The following is a 19,495-nucleotide window of genomic DNA, read 5'->3' as shown; positions in this document are numbered from 1 at the left end:
GAGAAATCTCGAGTAACAAGTATATTCGCTCATCACTTAGTAAATGGCCATCATCTGCATGCATCCCTTTTACCTGGACTTATATTGCATTTGTCTACGCTAAGATGCCAAGCGATCTTTTTTGTCTCACATTAGGCTATATAGATAGAAGTAGCTTACCTTCAGCAAGTAAAGAGGACGACCCTCATATGAGCTTCCAATCTGAGAACGGGACACCAGACCTGGGTTCTGAGCAGCAATGTTGGCAGACCAAGCGTTGATCTGTAGAGAAATCACTGGTTAGTTTACTTTTACAGTGTATTTGTAGATGTGCGATAATCTACTATATAATTGTCTAAGGGTCACTTCTGTCTTTCTGTCTTTCTGTCTGTCATGGATATTCATTGGCCGCAGCCTCTGTCTGTCATGGAAATCCAAGTCGCTGATTGGTCCCGACAAAACGGCCACGACCAATCAGCGACGAGCACAGTCCGGAGGCAAAATGGCCGCTCCTTACTCCCCGCAGTCAGTACCCGGCGCCCGCTCCATACTCCCCTCCAGTCATCGCTCACACAGGGTTAATGGCAGCGGTAACGGACCGCGTGATGCTGTGGGTAACGCACTCCGTTACTGCTGCTATTAACCCTGTGTTACCATCTTTTTACTATTGATGCTGCCTATGCGGCATCAATAGTAAAAAGATCTAATGTTAAAAATAATTTAAAAAATAAAAAAATCGTTATATACTCACCGTCCGTCAGCCCCTCAGATCCAGAACCGGCCTTTTCCGCTCCTCGCGACGCTCCGGTGACCGCTCCATGCATTGCTGTCTCGCGAGATGATGACGTAGCGGTCATCATCTCGTGAGACCGCAATGCACTCTTGGGACCGGAGCGCATGAGAAGCATCGGTAAACGCTTCGCCTGCATCCGGGGCCAATAGAAGGTGAGTATATAACTATTGTTTATTTTAATTCTTTTTTTAACAGGGATATGATGCCCACATTGCTATATACTGAGTTGGATGTGCAATATACTACGTGGGCTGTGCAATATGCTGCGTGGGCTGTGCAATATACTACGTGGGCTGTGCAATATACTACGTGGGCTGTGCAATATACTACATGGGCTGTGCAATATACTGCGTTGGCTGTGCAATATACTACGTGGGCTGTGCAATATACTATATGGGCTGTGCAATATACTACGTGGGCTGTGCAATGTACTACATGGGCTGTGCAATGTACTACGTGGGCTGTGCAATATACTGCGTGGGCTGTGCTATATACTATGTGGGCTGTCCAATGTACTACGTGGGCTGTGCAATATACTACATGGGCTGTGTTTTACACTACGTGGCCTGTGTTATACACTACGTGGCCTGTGTTACACAGTACGTGGCCTGTGTTATATACTGCGTGTGTGGGCTGTTATATACTACGTGAGCTGTGTTATATGCTATGTGGGCTGTTATAAACTACGTGGCTGTGTTATATGCTATGTTGGCTATTATACACTCCATGGGCTGTGCTATACACTACTGTCATGATTCCCAATGGCAGGGAAACATCAGAACACAAAAATAACGGACGAGCTCTGGGTGATGGAATCTCGAGCTGACCGTGAGCTAAATCTACCACACCACTAATAGTAGCCAGGGAGCATACCTACGACTTCCTAGATGCCACGCGCCAGCCGGAGGACTAACTACGCCTGGTAGAGGAAGGAACAGACCTGGCTTACCTCTAGGGAAATACCCCAAAAGATGATAGCAGCCCCCCACATGTAATAACGGTGAGTTAAGGGGAAAAGACATACACAGTATGAAAGTAGATTTAGCAAAGAGAGGTCCACTTACTAGACAGCAGAAGGATACAAAAGAGGACTTCACGGTCAACTGAAAACCCTTTCAAAAAACCATCCTGAAATTACTTTAAGACTCCTGTGTCAACTCATGACACAGGAGTGGCAATTTCAGCCCGCAAGAGCTTCCAGCTACAGAGAATAACAAAAACTGCAAACTGGACAAAAGATACAAAACAAAAGGACAAAGTCCACTTAGCTGATCATCAGACTAGTAGCAGGAACATGCAACCGAAGGCTCTGGTTACAATGATGACCGGCAAGGAAATGACTGGAGAGCAAGGCTAAATAGGAAACTCCCAAACACTGATGGGAGCAGGTGAACTGAGACAGCAAAGCACACACAAGTCACCAGTACCACCAGCAACCACCAGGGGAGCCCAAAAGGCGGATTCACAACAGTACCCCCCCCCTTAAGGAGGGGGCACCGAACCCTCACGAGAACCGCCAGGGCGATCTGGATGAGCCCTATGAAAGGCACGAACCAAATCCGAGGCATGAACATCAGAGGCAGTTACCCAAGAATTATCTTCCTGACCATAGCCCTTCCATTTAACCAGATATTGAAGTCTCCGTCTGGAAATACGGGAATCCAAGATCTTCTCTACAACGTACTCCAATTCACCCTCCACCAGCACAGGAGCAGGAGGTTCAGTAGAAGGAACCACCGGTACCTCATATCTCCGCAACAACGACCGATGGAATACATTATGGATAGCGAAAGATGCCGGGAGGTCCAAACGAAAGGACACAGGGTTAAGTATCTCCAAAATCCTATAAGGACCGATGAACCGAGGCTTAAACTTAGGAGAAGAAACCCTCATAGGGACAAAACGGGAAGACAACCACACCAAGTCCCCAACACGAAGGCGAGGACCAACACGACGACGGCGGTTAGCAAACTGCTGAGTTCTCTCCTGGGACAACTTCAAATTGTCCACCACTTGTCCCCAAATCGGATGCAACCGATCCACCACCGCATCCACTCCAGGACAATCCGAAGATTCCACTTGACCAGATGAAAAACGAGGATGAAACCCTGAATTGCAAAAGAAAGGAGAAACCAAAGTGGCAGAACTAGCCCGATTATTAAGAGCAAATTCTGCCAACGGCAAAAAGGCAACCCAGTCATCCTGATCCGCAGACACAAAACACCTCAAATAAGTCTCCAAAGTTTGATTAGTTCGCTCCGTCTGGCCATTAGTCTGAGGATGGAATGCAGACGAAAAAGACAAATCAATGCCCAACCTGGCACAAAATGCCCGCCAAAATCTAGACACGAACTGGGTTCCCCTGTCAGAAACGATGTTTTCTGGAATACCATGCAAGCGAACCACATTTTGAAAAAATAGAGGGACCAACTCAGATGAGGAAGGCAACTTAGGCAATGGTACCAAATGAACCATTTTAGAAAAACGGTCACACACCACCCAGATGACAGACATCTTCTGAGAAACAGGGAGATCAGAAATAAAGTCCATAGAGATGTGCGTCCAAGGCCTCTTCGGAACAGGCAAGGGCAACAATAACCCACTAGCCCTAGAACAACAAGGCTTGGCCCGAGCACACACATCACAAGACTGCACAAAAACACGCACATCCCGAGACAGGGAAGGCCACCAGAAGGATCTAGCCACCAAATCTCTGGTACCAAAAATTCCAGGATGACCTGCCAGTGAAGAAGAATGAACTTCCGAGATGACTCTACTGGTCCAATCATCAGGAACAACAGTCTACCAGGCGGACAACGATCAGGTCTATCCGCCTGAAATTCTTGCAAAGCACGTCGCAGATCTGGGGAGACAGCAGACAAAACCACCCCATCCTTAAGGACACCAGCAGGTTCAGAATCCCCAGGAGAGTCAGGCTCAAAACTCCTAGAAAGAGCATCTGCCTTAACATTTTTAGAACCCGGTAAGTATGAAACCACAAAATTAAACCGAGAAAAAAACAATGACCATCGTGCTTGTCTAGGATTCAGGCGCCTGGCAGACTCTAGATAAATCAGATTCTTGTGATCAGTCAAAACTACCACCTGATGTCTGGCACCCTCAAGCCAATGACGCCACTCCTCAAATGCCCACTTCATGGCCAAAAGCTCCCGATTACCAACATCATAGTTTCGCTCGGCGGCCGAAAATTTTCGAGAAAAGAACGCACAAGGTCTCATCACTGAGCAGTCGGAACTTTTCTGCGACAAAACCGCCCCCGCTCCGATCTCGGAAGCATCGACCTCAACCTGAAAGGGAAGAGAAACATCAGGCTGGCGCAACACAGGGGCAGACAAAAAGCGGCGCTTAAGCTCCCGAAAGGCCTCCACAGCAGCAGGGGACCAATTGGCAACATCAGCACCCTTTTTGGTCAAATCCGTCAGAGGTTTAGCAACGCCAGAAAAACCAGTTATAAATCGACGATAAAAATTAGCAAAGCCCAAGAATTTCTGAAGACTCTTAAGAGAAGTAGGCTGCGTCCAGTCACAAATAGCCTGAACCTTGACAGGGTCCATCTCAACAGAAGAAGGGGAAAAAATGTACCCCAAAAAGGAAATCTTTTGAACCCCAAAAACACACTTTGAACCCTTTACACACAAAGAATTCTCCCGCAAAACCTGAAAAACCCTCCTGACCTGTTGAACATGAGACTCCCAGTCATCAGAAAAAATCAAAATATCATCCAAATACACAATCATAAATTTATCCAAATATTCACGGAAAATATCATGCATTAAGGACTGAAAGACTGAAGGTGCATTAGAAAGGCCGAAAGGCATTACTAAATACTCAAAATGGCCCTCAGGCGTATTAAATGCGGTTTTCCACTCATCCCCCTGCTTAATTCGCACCAAATTATACGCCCCACGAAGATCAATCTTAGAGAACCACTTAGCCCCCCTTATGCGAGCAAACAAATCAGTCAGCAAAGGCAACGGATACTGATATTTGACTGTAATTTTATTCAGGAGTCGATAATCAATACAAGGCCTCAGAGAGCCATCCTTTTTAGATACAAAGAAAAAACCAGCTCCTAAAGGAGATGAAGAAGGACGAATATGTCCCTTTTCCAGGGACTCCTTAATATACTCTCGCATAGCAGCATGTTCAGGTACAGATAAGTTAAACAAACGACCCTTTGGAAATTTACTGCCAGGAATCAGATCTATGGCGCAATCACAATCTCTGTGGGGAGGGAGTGAACCAATTTTTGGCTCCTCAAAAATATCACGATAATCAGACAAAAATGCCGGAATCTCAGAGGGAATAGATGACGAAATGGAAACCAAAGGTATGTCCCCATGAGCCCCCCGACATCCCCAGCTTAACACAGACATTGTTTTCCAGTCAAGGACTGGGTTATGAGATTGTAACCATGGTAATCCAAGCACCAAAACATCATGCAAATTGTACAACACAAGGAAGCGAATCACCTCCTGATGGTCTGGAGTCATACGCATAGTCACTTGCGTCCAGAATTGTGGTTTACTACAAGCCAAAGGCGTAGAATCAATACCCTTCAGAGGTATAGGGATTTCCAGAGGCTCTAAATCAAACCCACAGCGCCTGGCAAAGGACCAATCCATAAGACTCAGAGCGGCGCCAGAGTCCACATAGGCATCCACGGTAATAACTGATAATGAACAAATCAAGGTTACAGACAGAATAAATTTAGACTGTAAAGTGCCAATTGAAATAGACTTGTCAACCTTCCTTGTACGTTTAGAGCATGCTGATATAACATGAGCAGAATCACCACAATAGAAGCATAACCCATTTTTACGCCTATAATTCTGCCGCTCGCTTCTGGACAGAATTCTGTCACATTGCATCTTCTCTGGCGTCTCTTCAGAAGATACCGCCAAATGGTGCACGGGTTTGCGCTCCCGCAAACGCCGATCAATCTGAATAGCCATTGTCATGGACTCATTCAGACCTGTGGGCGCAGGGAACCCGACCATAACATCTTTAACGGCATCAGAAAGGCCCTCTCTGAAATTTGCCGCTAGGGCGCACTCATTCCACTGAGTAAGCACAGACCATCTACGAAGTTTTTGGCAGTATATCTCAGCTTCATCTTGCCCTTGAGATAGGGCTATCAAAGCTTTTTCAGCTTGAATCTCCAAATTAGGTTCCTCATAAAGCAACCCTAAAGCCAGAAAAAACGCATCCACATTGAGCAACGCAGGATCCCCTGGTGTCAATGAAAATGCCCAGTTTTGAGGGTCACCTCGCAGCAAAGAGATTACAATCTTAACCTGCTGGACAGGATCTCCAGAGGAGTGAGGTCTGAGAGAAAGGAACAATTTACAATTATATTTGAAATTCAGGAACCGAGATCTATCTCCGGAAAACACCTCTGGTGTAGGAATTTTAGGTTCAGACATCGGAGTATGTATAACAAAATCTTGTAAATTTTGAACCTTGGTAGCAAGATTATTTAAACCTACAGCCAAACTCTGAGGGTCCATCTTTAAACAGGTGAGATCAGAGCCATTCAAGGATTAGAAGGAGAGAAAGGCAAAGGCTGTAATTAAAGCTGAAATACAACTGATCCAACTATGGAGCAAGCATAGGGGAAAAAAAAAAAAAATCTACAGACTTCTTTTTTCTCTCCTTTCTTCTGCCAATAACTTTAACATTGGCCGGTCATACTGTCATGATTCCCAATGGCAGGGAAACATCTGAACACAAAAATAACGGACGAGCTCTGGGTGATGGAATCTCGAGCTGACCGTGAGCTAAATCTACCACACCACTAATAGTAGCCAGGGAGCATACCTACGACTTCCTAGATGCCACGCGCCAGCCGGAGGACTAACTACGCCTGGTAGAGGAAGGAACAGACCAGGCTTACCTCTAGGGAAATACCCCAAAAATGATAGCAGCCCCCCACATGTAATAACGGTGAGTTAAGGGGAAAAGACATACACAGTATGAAAGTAGATTTAGCAAAGAGAGGTCCACTTACTAGATAGCAGAAGGATACAAAAGAGGACTTCACGGTCAACTGAAAACCCTTTCAAAAAACCATCCTGAAATTACTTTAAGACTCCTGTGTCAACTCATGACACAGGAGTGGCAATTTCAGCCCGCAAGAGCTTCCAGCTACAGAGAATAACAAAAACTGCAAACTGGACAAAAGATACAAAACAAAAGGACAAAGTCCACTTAGCTGATCATCAGACTAGTAGCAGGAACATGCAACCGAAGGCTCTGGTTACAATGATGACCGGCAAGGAAATGACTGGAGAGCAAGGCTAAATAGGAAACTCCCAAACACTGATGGGAGCAGGTGAACTGAGACAGCAAAGCACACACAAGTCACCAGTACCACCAGCAACCACCAGGGGAGCCCAAAAAGCGGATTCACAACACACTACGTGGCTGTGCTATGTACTCCATGGGCTGTATTATATACTACGTGGCTGTGCTATATACTCCGTGGGCTGTGCTATATACTTCATGGGCTGTGCTATATAATACGTGGCTGTGCTATATACTACCTGGCTGTGCTATTTACTACATGGGCTGTTGTATACTACATGGCCGGCCGCGAACAATCAGCGACAGGTGCAGTCCGGCCGCGAATTGGAGCGGGATTTGAACCACGCTTCGCTAATTGGTCGTGGTAGGCCGAATCCTGTGTATTCAATGTATTATTCTAAAATCTTCATAAATAAACTACATACATATTCTAGAATATCTGATGTGTTAGAATCAGGCTACCATCTAGTCTACTATATAATTGTCTAAGGGTCACTTCCGACTGTCTTTCTGTCTGTCACGGATATTCATTGGTCGTGGCCTCTGTCTGTCATGGAAATCCAAGTCGCTGATTGGTCGCGTTAAAACGGCCACGACCAATCAGCGACGGGCACAGTAAAAATGGCCGCTCCTTCCTCCCCGCAGTCAGTGCCCGCTCCATACTCCCCTCCAGTCAGCGCTCACACAGGGTTAATGGCAGCATTAAGGACCGCGTTATGCTGCGGGTAACGCACTCCATTACCTCTGCTATTAACCCTGTGTGACCAACTTTTTACTATTGATGCTGCCTATGCGGCATCAATAGTAAAAAGATCTATTGTTAAAAATAATAAAAAAAATTAAAAATCGTTATATACTCAACGTCCGTCGGCCCCTCGGATCCAGAACAGGCCTTCCCAGCTCCTCGCGACGCTCCGGTGACCGGACCGCTCCATGCATTGCGGTCTCGCGAGATGATGACGTAGCAGTCTCGCGAGACCGCTACGTCATCATCTCGCGAGACCGCAATACACTCTTGGGACCGGAGCGCGCGAGGAGCGTCGGTAACTGCTTCGCCTGGATCCGGGGCCAACGGAAGGTGAGTATATAACTATTTTTTATTTTAATATTTTTTTAACAGGGATATGATGCCCACATTGCTATATACTGCGTGGGCTGTGCAATATAGTATGTGGGCTGTGCAATGTACTACGTGAGCTGTGCAATATACTGCGTGGGCTGTGCAATATACTACGTGGGCTGTGCAATATACTATGTGGGCTGTGCAATATACTACGTGGGCTGTGCAATATACCTCATGGGCTGTGCAATGTACTACGTGGGCTGTGCAATATACTGCATGGGCTGTGCTATATACTACGTGGGCTGTGCAATATACTACGTGGGCTGTGCAATATACTACATAAGCTGTGTTATACACTACGTGGCCTGTGTTATACACTACGTGGCTTGTGTTACACAGTATGTGGCCTGTGTTATATACTGCGTGCGTGGGCTGTTATATACTATGTGAGCTGTGTTATATGCTACGTGGGCTATTATAAACTACGTGGCTGTGTTATATGCTATGTGGGCTATTATGCACTCCGTGGGCTGTGCTATATACTACGTGGCTGTGCTATATACTCCATGGGCTGTATTATATACTACGTGGCTGTGCTATATACTCTGTGGGCTGTGCTATATACTCCATGGGCTGTGCTATATAATACGTGGCTGTGCTATATACTACCTGGCTGTGCTATACACTACGTGGCTCTGCAATATACTATGTGGCTGTGCTATTTACTACGTGGGCTGTTATATACTACATGGCCGGCCGCGAACAATCAGCGACAGGCGCAGTCCCGCCGTGAATTGGAGCGGGATTTGAACCACGCTTCGCTAATTGGTCGTGGTAGGCCGAATCCTGTGTATTCAATGTATTATTCTAAAATCTTCATAAATAAACTACATACATATTCTAGAATATCCGATGTGTTAGAATCGGGCTACCATCTAGTCTACTATATAATTGTCTAAGGGGTACTTCCATTTTTCTGTCTTTCTGTCGGCAACTTCCGTCACGGAAATCCAGCGTCGCTGATTGGTTGCGCCAGCTGCCTGTCATGGCTGCCGCAACAAATCAGCGATGGCCACAGTCCGATTAGTCCCTCCCTTCACCCCTGCAGTCAGTGCCCGGCGCCCGCTCCATACTCCCCGCAGTCAGTGCCCGGCGCCCGCTCCATACTCCCCGCAGTCAGTGCCCGGCGCCCGCTCCATACTCCCCGCAGTCAGTGCCCGGCGCCCGCTCCATACTCCCCGCAGTCAGTGCCCGGCGCCCACTCCATACTCCCCTCACCACTCACACAGGGTTAATCCCAGCAGTAACGTACCGCGCTATGCCTTGGGTAACGTTACCGCTGCTATTAACCCTGTGTGTCCCCAACTTTTTACTATTGATGCTGCCTATGCGGCATCAATAGTAAAAAAATCTAATGTTAAAAATAATAATTAAAAAAAAAACCTGCTATACTCACCCTCCGTAGTCCGATGATGCGCTCGCACCTTCCGCCAGCTTCCGGTCCCAGAGATGCATTGCGAAATTACCCAGAAGACTTAGCGGTCTCGCGAGACCGTTAAGTCTTCTGGGTAATTTCACAATGCATCCTGGGAACGGAAGATGGCGGCAGCCGCGCGCACATCACCAGAGCGCCGTTGGATCCCAGGGGGTGAGTATTTAACTATTTTTTATTTTAATTCTTTTTTTTTAACAGGGATATGGTGCCCACACTGCTAAATACTTCGTGGGCTGCGTTATATACTACATGGCTGCTATATACTATGTGGGCAGTACTATATACTACATGGCTGCTATATACTACATGGACAGTACTATATACAGTACTATATGGCTGCTATATACTACGTGGGCAGTACTACATACTACATGGCTGCTATATACTACGTGGACAGTACTATATACAGTACTATATGGCTGCTATATACTACGTGGGCAGTACTATATACTACATGGCTGCTATACACTACGTGGGCAGTGTTAGATACTGCGTGGGCTGCGTTATATACTACATGGCTGCTTTATACTACGTGGCCAGTGTTTTGTACTGCGTGGGCTGTGCTATATATTGCGTGGCCTGTGTTATATACTATGTCTCCTGTGTTATATACTACGTGGTGCTATATACTGCGTGGCCTGTGTTATATAGTACGTGGGCTGTGTTATATACTGTTTGGGCAGTGTTATATATATTGCGTGGCCTGTATTAATGCATCAGGTATTCTACAATATGTATGTATGTATATAGCAGCCACATACTATATAGCAAAGGCCACGTACTATTTGTCTGCTATATACTACATGGCTCCTATATACTACATGACCTCTGCTATATACTATGTGGCTGCTATATACAAACATATTCTAGAATACCCGATGCATTAGAATCAGGCCACCATCTAGTAGACATATAATTGGCTATTTCATTTTTGTGTTGTGAGACTTTCTTACTGTATCAAGATCATTGTACTTCTCATAGCTGTGCACAGCACGAATGTTGCTATCATGCTGCTTTACCAGGGCCTCCTCGAGGTCATCAATCATGATTCTAAGAGAAAAGGAAAACATTGATTTAGTTCAGTAAATTCTCAGTTATTAATCCCATAGTATGTTTAAAGGGCTTGTCCACTACTCAGACAACCCCTTCTCGTATATCCCTCCTTGTATATCGCCGTTCCAGTGAAATTTGCTCCTGATCACGTGAGACCTGCAGCTAATCAGCGGCTGCTTCATTCTCAATTGCTTTGGTTGTTACTGTCATTTGGAAGACGTCAGAAAGCAGAAGCAGCTCACACTGCTTCTGGATGTCCGTTTTGTCTTAAAGAAGTGACAGTGAATTGGCCACTAATTATTTGCAGGTCTTACATAATATAAAAACATCACAGGAGCCCGGGAAGAGCCAGTGCTGTCACTGTTGAAATGGCACTAAAACTAGAAATGTAGAGATTGAGGAGGTGTTATCTGACAACCCCTTTAAATAATACATTTAACCTTCTATCTTAGATTGGGAAAAGTGGAATATTAAAAGTCTATTGATTTATATGAAAGATCCCAATTAATTGTGTATTATCAATAAAAGGAATCTGAGAAAGTGACAACTCAACTTACTCAAAGGGAATTTTACTTTGTTGAAGGAGAGCTTGAACATCAAGGGCCACTTGACTTTCAGCTCTAAAGTCAACATCTCTGCCTGGTTTTACAAGCTCAATAGTGTCTGGAGCCCAGAAGTCAAGCTGGAATAGAAAAAATAAGATAATTCATATACAGCTGCAAAGTTTATTTGCCATGGATTTAAATGGTAATTTATACTATATGGTACTATAAAATATACAATTTATTGTGATGATACATGTTGAATATACTGCCAAGATTTTGGAAACCAGTGCAGCCATTCTATATAGCTACGTTTCTTTCTTCTTCCTGTGTTATATATGCTTTGTTTTTTTTGCTATATGGGTTTGTAGCATCTATTTGTATATACTGTGTTATTGATGTCCACTTGTTAAGTTTTTCTAGTACTTACCAGCATCAGTGTTCACCTGATGGCACATCTTTGATCCAAAAATGTAAAAAATTGCACTCCCCTGCTTCTACAGCAGTAAAGCTTTGGAGGTTGCCTACTAGCCTTAATTTAGAGAATAGGAGAGATAACAAGCAATCCGACTACTGCAGACAATTTCTGGTGGCATTAGATCACTGCATGTGTCATGTGCCATTACGGTATTGTCATTGCACAAGCTGGCGGGGAACATATTTCCCTAGGTTAAGGTCTCTTCTCAATGTGATCATACTCTATTGTGCCCCTGCTGATCTCTGTGTATTAACACCACAATCTATCAGAGCAACCTTCTTTCACTCATACGAAATGTGAAAGCTGTAGCCATGGCTGCAGCAGTAGGTGACACCCCCTCCAGATGTTGATTCCCTGAGACAAGTGATTAAAGTGTGTCTAACGCCAGTCTGTGGTTGCCATTTTCATTTAAGAAAATAGTTGGCAGTCACAAACAGATAATTTTTCTAAATAACACATCAAAAATGCAGATTTTTGTCCATATTGCCACCTGAAATGACCCTACTTTCTAGCAAAGGTCTCCTTTGAAGTTCCAGGTTGGGGCATCCCCGCTTGAAGGGGTTCTCCAAGTCTTTTATTAAAAGTCTGCAGTCACTTTATGTGACCGCAGACTTCTGAATCATCACGGTGTGTTCACCTCACGCTGTAAGAATTTCCAATTTCATCAGCAAGATAAATATGCATACTTCCTGTCACTTTCAGACTAGACGTATGTGGCCTCCAACCAACTTTTGTAATGTGTTATGTCTATCCTGTGTCATAACATACAACTCTCGCAATTTCTTCTAGGGTTCCTAAATTATGATACACCATTTTAAGTGTTGATGGCATGCTACGTCCCAAAGGTGCCATTGGACTCTATTATGCAGCATGGAATAGATGTGACTACAATTGACTGAAACCCCTGCACCCCTTATAATTACTTTCTGAGGACACCAGTAGAAGCTTATGCAGTGCCCCAGAGTCCTGGTCGTTGCAGTATTTTTGCTCTTCCACAAGGGGGAGTGATGGTACGTCTGATGGCACTAAAGGAGTTCACCTGACCAGGTATCACAGTTAACTCTGGGTTGGCTGTCTCACCTTTACACCTAATGAAGACAACGGAGGCAATTGTGGGAGAGGGGCGTCTCTAGGGTCCCTATAAAATAACTCCAGGCGTACCCCGTTATACGGGTGCATCCTATCCAAACCATCTGGGGGATGGAGAGAGAGAACAGAAACATACACGACAGTTGTGAGGACTATCCCGTGGTGCTCAGCAGGGAGGTACTACAGCACACAGGCACTAGTAGGAAGGCTACTGATTTCCACCTGCAAAGGGAACTCTGGATGTGCCTTCGGACTGGCCGGTCTCAGCCAGCCCTGTTAGCAGTGCTCTGGATTGTGGATGCCGAAGCCATCAGTAAAAAGGTAAAGAGACTGCAACCCTGTGTCCTCGTCATTTACTGCGACCTACACCATCACCATCTACTCATCAAGGGAAGCCCTGGGGACATACTTCACCTGTGGGAAGTTACACCATCTAGCTGCCATTCCATCACCCCAGCAGACCCCTAGCAGCGTCGGTCACCCTGACCGAATACCACAGGTGGCGTCACGAACACTTGACAAACAAACTACACCTTTAATTGGGCGCCCCTTAGCAGCAGAGTCACGGACCGGGTCGGGCCACCATGACACCCCCAGAACCGAGACCGAGGGACCCGGTACCGAGTACCCCGCTGCCCTGTGTTTGGGGGCCACTCCACTTAAACTAAGAAATATTCAAGAGTCTTCAGAAGCGAAATGATTATTTCTGTTAGTAAATTATGAAGTATTACCATTTTATTAACTATGAAAAGTGATAAAGTTAGTAAAGTAGTGCACTCTATGTCTAATGTGCACAGATCTGTGAGTGCAAGACAGGATTTTCCTTGGTTTTCTCCTCGTCCTTCTGGGTAAGTGACTTACTCTTACGTTCAGATAAATAAGAACTTCTTTTTATACGTTCTCTGTACTTCATTTATACCTAGCTGAAATTAATTATATATACACTACTAGAAAATCGGTCAAAAAGTGTTAATTATATGGGGTCAATGGAAACAGTCAACCCCTGAATTAAAGGTACAATGCATGACTTCAATGTTCTTTGGTGTTTGTTGTTTCTGATGTACAAGGACGGAGATGCTTTGAGATTGATTTAGAATGCAGATGAAAGGGAGATTCATTATACAATGAAAGCATGAAGGCTAAAATAAGAGTTCATTCTTAAAAGTAAGATTCAACTTCATAAAGACAAATGTCCAGGGGTTTGAAGGGAATTTATTAAAAGTACCGAATATACAATATACACTAATACACATACACTATACATACACACACAGCTAAAACCTGGGTAAGATCTCCTCTACTTCTAAATCTTTGGTGGCAAGGGTCCATAGAAAACATTAAAATATTAGCTCTTTTCTGGAATGAAAGCTATATTAAGATTGTTAGCTCTATGGGACAGACACACTGCAAGTCAATGTCTGACACTTAGAAAAGACTTAGATCATGATTAGGAAGGGATGTTAGCTGACACAGTCCTACAACTCCTTAGTGCAAAGCAAGGTTTGGGTGGCTGAATGACATGCTCTCAATCGAAAGGTAAAACTATTTTTCTACTTGCATACAGTAATAACCTGTTCTGCAGGACTAAGGTGATGGGTATAGTACAGGGGCGGGCAATTAATTTTCCCAAGGGGCCACACGTGAGACCGTGACTGTTGTGGAGGGCCGAACCAATAGGCCGAAATTAATTCTACTCAATATTAATATTGATATATTATAATTATTATATTATTGATAATTATATTAATATTAATTGCATCACTTAATGTTGAGCTGACTTAAGCTTACTGACATACCCCTATATATATATTTTGAACGCAAGTACCAGTCCTTTCTGTATACCATATAACACCCCCTTATATGCGGCATGAGCCCCACACAGCCTCCCCCATATGCAGCATGAGCCCCACACCTTCCTCCCCATGTGCGGCATGAGCCCCCACAGCCTCTCCCATATGCGGCATGAGCTCTAAACAGCCTCCCCATATACAGCATGAGCCCCTCACAGCCACCCTATATACAACATGAGCCCCACACAGCCTCCCTATATGCAGCATGAACCCCAGAGTCTCCCCATATACAGCATGAGCCCCACACAGCCTCCCTATATACACGGCATGAGCTCCACACAGCCTCCCTATATACACTGCATGAGCCCCAAATAGCCTCCCTATATACACTGCATAAGCCCAACACAGCCTCCCCATATACACTACATGAGGCCCCCATAGGCTCCCCATATACTGCATGAGGCCCCCATAGCCTCTCCAAGTGAAGAATGATGCATTCATAGCCTCCCTATGTGCAACATGATGCCCCCATGGCCTCCTCTTATGTAGCATGTCACCCCCATAGCCTCCCAATGTGCAGCATGTCATCCCCATATCCAGCACCATGTGCAGCACCATGTGCAGCATGTCACCCCCATATGCAGCACCATTTGCAGCATGCCACCCCCTTATGCAGCATCATGTTACCCCCATATGCAGCACCATGTCACCCCCATATGCAGCACCATGTGCAGCATGTCACCCCCCATGTGTAACAACATGAGCACCATGTCACCCCCATAGCCTCCCCATACCCACCAAAACATCCCATACACATGAAAAAAAAACACCACATACTCACCTCGGTCCCGTTCCCCGGCGCTCGGCTTCTCTCCCTGCCTTCGGTGAGCTGACTCTCTGCAGTACACAGTTGACACGATTAAATGATGGCATTGCTTCAGCTGTATCATACGCTGCTCCACCAATAGAGTCAGTGTGGATATAGACAGCAGAGAAAGCGAGGGGGCGGACATGGTGCGGACCGTGGGCCATTGTTGTCAGCCCCTCAACTGTCTCGGTCCGCGGGCCGGACTGAGACAGCCAGAGGGCCGGATATGTAATAATAGAACAACACGGCACTTTTAGTAGTGTATAGAGTAGGTGCTCAAGTAGGGTATCCAGCCCAACAAATCCAAATCCGAAAAAACTTGGCACTCTAGATGAATAATTATCATATGCAAAAGTTTATTGATGTGCATCCATAAAGGAAAGTCAAACGTTTTCGGTCCAAATCCGGACCTTCATCAGAACAAATATACTGGATGCAGCAAGAAGTCCTGTCCACGTAGGCGCACGTGTAATGCGACTGGAGTCGCTGGGTAAATGGCTTGCCTTTATGAATGCACATCAATAAACCTTTTGCATATGATAATTATTCATCTAGAGGGCCGGATATGGCCATCGGGCCGCACTTTGCCAGGTCTGGTATAGTAGGTAAAGGGGCACCTAAAGTAACATTGAGAAGATGAGGAGTTGGAGTACATTTATAGACTGCAAAATGACTAAATGAGTACTTTGATTTAAAATTTCTTTATTACATGGCTGAACAAGATAATAACTCTGTAGTTGACCAGGGAACACCATGCAGTTTTCTTTATTGCTATGGAAGACTGATAAATTACTGATTATCCATCTTAGAGATATCGTAACAGTTTAGGGAATGAGAAAACAGAGATTGCATTCTGAAATCCTGCCTTGGGAAACAAAGGTGCCTGTCCTATCCCTGCTGGTCTCCACAGTGAAAACCTATAACTCTTTTCTTAGATGAGTCTACGTTTGCACCATAATGATTTGAGTTTTGAAGAACTACAGTGGCCCCAAAAAATGTATACACACTTCATAAGTGGTTATTTATGCCCTTTTTAAAAACCTGAATTGAATTATGGTGGCCATATGTACCATTACTGTATGTGGAAGATGTATGTATTCACGTTATTACTAAGATATAAAGCTTTTATACAGATTTTTCATGTTAAAATATGTATCCATTTTTTGGGACTACCCTGTTTTGTTATGCATACAATCCGTCTATCCAGTCTAACTCTTTGTATACCATTCATCTAGGTCTAAATTGAGATGATGTCTATAGATATCCTGAGTTACTCTCAAGTTGCGCCTATATGTATGGACAGCTATGATCAAACAATTTTTTTGGCAGTCCTTTCAATTTACCCATGAGTGGTAAATCTGATCTTATCACAAAGGTAAGGTTAAAGATCATGCAGCAAACACAAATTAGTTATTTAGTTAGAGAAATTTAGTTAGAAAAATTTGCAGAAATGTACATATTGTGGCCCAAGAATATACTGAATGGAGCAATGAACACAATACACCAAACATTACCTATTTGAGCTGAACATACCTTAGCGTAATTAGCTAATGATCTGATGAATTCAACATCCTTGTAGCTTTGTGGAGTTACCCGGAAAACTTTTTCCCTGTAAGTAAAAGGTAATAAATGTTAATGTTAAAACCCTTCTCCATATTTTATTATGTAAACATAGCCCATGTTAAACATGGCACTTACCCATGAAAGCTTCTGGGTTCAGCAGACATGGCCGCAATACTCACAAGTATGAGTATGGTCCACATGGTGATGAAAGTAATGGTATTCAGCTTGGTTTCCCATTTATATACGCTGCCCAGACTGTTTATCTAGGTCATGATTTGCAGAGAGAAGTTTCGCGCCCATTGGTCTGTCTCACGTATGATTGATTATAGCACTGGCCTTGTTGAATTTACCCAATACCTTGTTTTTGTGCACCTGTGTATTAATTCATGGAAATTCATGGCAAATCCATAGGACAGAGAATGCACACAGTTTTTTAGCTTTCCTGAAATTGAGGATGGGTTTCTTTAAACAATATTTGAAATCTTTTCATTCATGAATATTTATTATAGAGCAGCTCTTGAGTTTACTTTTAATGTAAAACATACAATGACTTTAACCACAGGTTTAGTATAGGTTAATGTGGGAAATTTGCATTGTTTTGCTCAATAATTAATTACCGGTATTTTTTTTTTATCTAAATGTGCATATCGCTATAAATCATAGTTGCAAAATTTCAATAAATTATATTTTTTTCTATTGAGAGTTTTGACCTGATATTGGTAATCAAACATGCTCTATAGTAAGTAGAAATAATTTTCTTTAGATGAGATAATTATCGTTTTCACAAAAAATACAGGTTTTTAAAGGGAGTCTTTCAGCCCTAATTCAAAATATAAGCTAAGCACATTGCTTTGTAAGGCAGACATATCCTATACAATCTTTCCACCAGGTTCACAAGAGCATATTAAAAATTGTCAGATTTTCATCTAGAAAACTTGGATGATATTTTCTTACTTAGTATTCCCTCCATTTTTTTATGCAGCAGTTATAAATAATTTACAAGAACATTTACAGATTCCTGTGTTACAAAATTACAATGTATATGTAGATTATGATGCTATACTGTGGCTCCATATAGCATCCAATTTTGTTTTGAGCACCCATAGACATCAATAGGTGAATTTCATTCAATACACTGAAGAACTCTGTGCATGCTGTGATTTTTGCACATGCATATTTGGTCAGTGAAAAAAAATTGCTCATCTGCACTGCACCTTTGAATAATATTGGTCCTGGTACTGTCCATTTTTTTTTATGGATAGCACATGAACCGATATTACAGTCATGTGAATGTGGCCTTGATATTCTAGTCAATGCTTTGGTTCTGTTTAATAAAATCTACTAATTTGGGTGTACAGTGCACCCTTGGTGTAGTCAAGAGTAGAGATGGGCGACCCGGAACAGTAAAGTTCGGGGTCCGTGTCGAATACCTAGTATTCGTGCATGGACTTCTCCAGGAAGTCTGTGTTACTGATCAGAGTCAGTGTTTCTCGACCTGTCACACAGATGACAGCATGTGAACCAGCAGTTCTGACAAGAGGTATATAGGTTACTGCCTTTCACAGGCATTGGTAGATGAGTACTACTCTCATCATTGTATGCCTGCTCTCACTGAAACGATGATGAGAGTATTCACCAGCCGGCACCTGTGCAATAAATACTGCCGGTCATGGCTGCTGGCTCTTAACTAATAATTTTGTGGGGGCACCACAGGAGATGGTAACATGGGATCCTACCCTTGACCTATAAATTGTCATAAGCTCTGAGAAACAAGACACAGAATAGGCCATACAGAAATGGGGATCACCAAAGCACAAGGATTAAACCAAAACAACACAATTTTATTGCAATATCACACAGGACATGAACATTTAAAATCAATTAAAACATTTACATACACTGAGCCTATAATAAGGCAAGCACCTGTGCTAGACTAATCAGGGAAATATTTGGAAATATTCTGGACTTCTATATGGACAGCATAGTCGCATTTGTACAAAAATATGTAGCAGCAGCAGTAACAAAATATACTGATGAAAGTTTAGTTATTAAGCTACGAGTAAGTGCATAAGCAAAAAGATATAAAGTGACTGGCATGCACCAAATAGGTCTAACGGACTCTGTGAACCAAGGACCTAGCAATCATCAATAGAGCAAAAGAAAGTCTCTGTGAGACCAATGCAGTGATATACAATGGAGATTCCCCTAATAGATCATGCATATGTAGTGCTGAATCATACAGAAACACAATGGTAAACTGTATACATATAGTTACTGACCATGGGATGTACACACAGCTAGGAAACAAATGGTCCCCCACAGTTTTGAGACCAAAGATAATAGACAGAGTCCCGGTGGTAAGCAAGCATTCATATCTCCATACCAGACCAATGCAAGCAATATAGCAATTAATGCACCAGCCAATACCAAAGCCCCAAAATGTAATGCATAATAC

At 43.7% G+C, this 19,495-nt stretch overlaps 1 protein-coding gene across 1 annotated transcript in view; it reads right to left on the bottom strand.

Annotated features, from left to right (window-relative positions):
- The window catches only part of LOC143810075 (carboxypeptidase B-like), a 52,460-nt gene extending 35,217 nt beyond the window's left edge, over positions 1 to 17,243 (bottom strand). Inside the window, exons 1-5 of the mRNA XM_077292960.1 lie at positions 17,176 to 17,243; positions 17,011 to 17,086; positions 11,268 to 11,392; positions 10,611 to 10,707; positions 160 to 261 (exon numbers count right to left, since the gene is read on the bottom strand). Coding sequence (XP_077149075.1) covers positions 160 to 261; positions 10,611 to 10,707; positions 11,268 to 11,392; positions 17,011 to 17,086; positions 17,176 to 17,240 — 465 coding nt within the window. The 5' untranslated portion in view covers positions 17,241 to 17,243. The remainder of the gene's footprint in view (positions 1 to 159; positions 262 to 10,610; positions 10,708 to 11,267; positions 11,393 to 17,010; positions 17,087 to 17,175) is intronic.
- Between the last annotated feature and the right edge of the window lie 2,252 nt (positions 17,244 to 19,495).

This window comes from Ranitomeya variabilis, chromosome 2, assembly GCF_051348905.1.
Source record: "Ranitomeya variabilis isolate aRanVar5 chromosome 2, aRanVar5.hap1, whole genome shotgun sequence".
In the NCBI taxonomy this organism is placed as follows: Eukaryota; Metazoa; Chordata; class Amphibia; order Anura; family Dendrobatidae; genus Ranitomeya; species Ranitomeya variabilis.
This window is presented reverse-complemented; position numbering and strand designations above follow the sequence as displayed.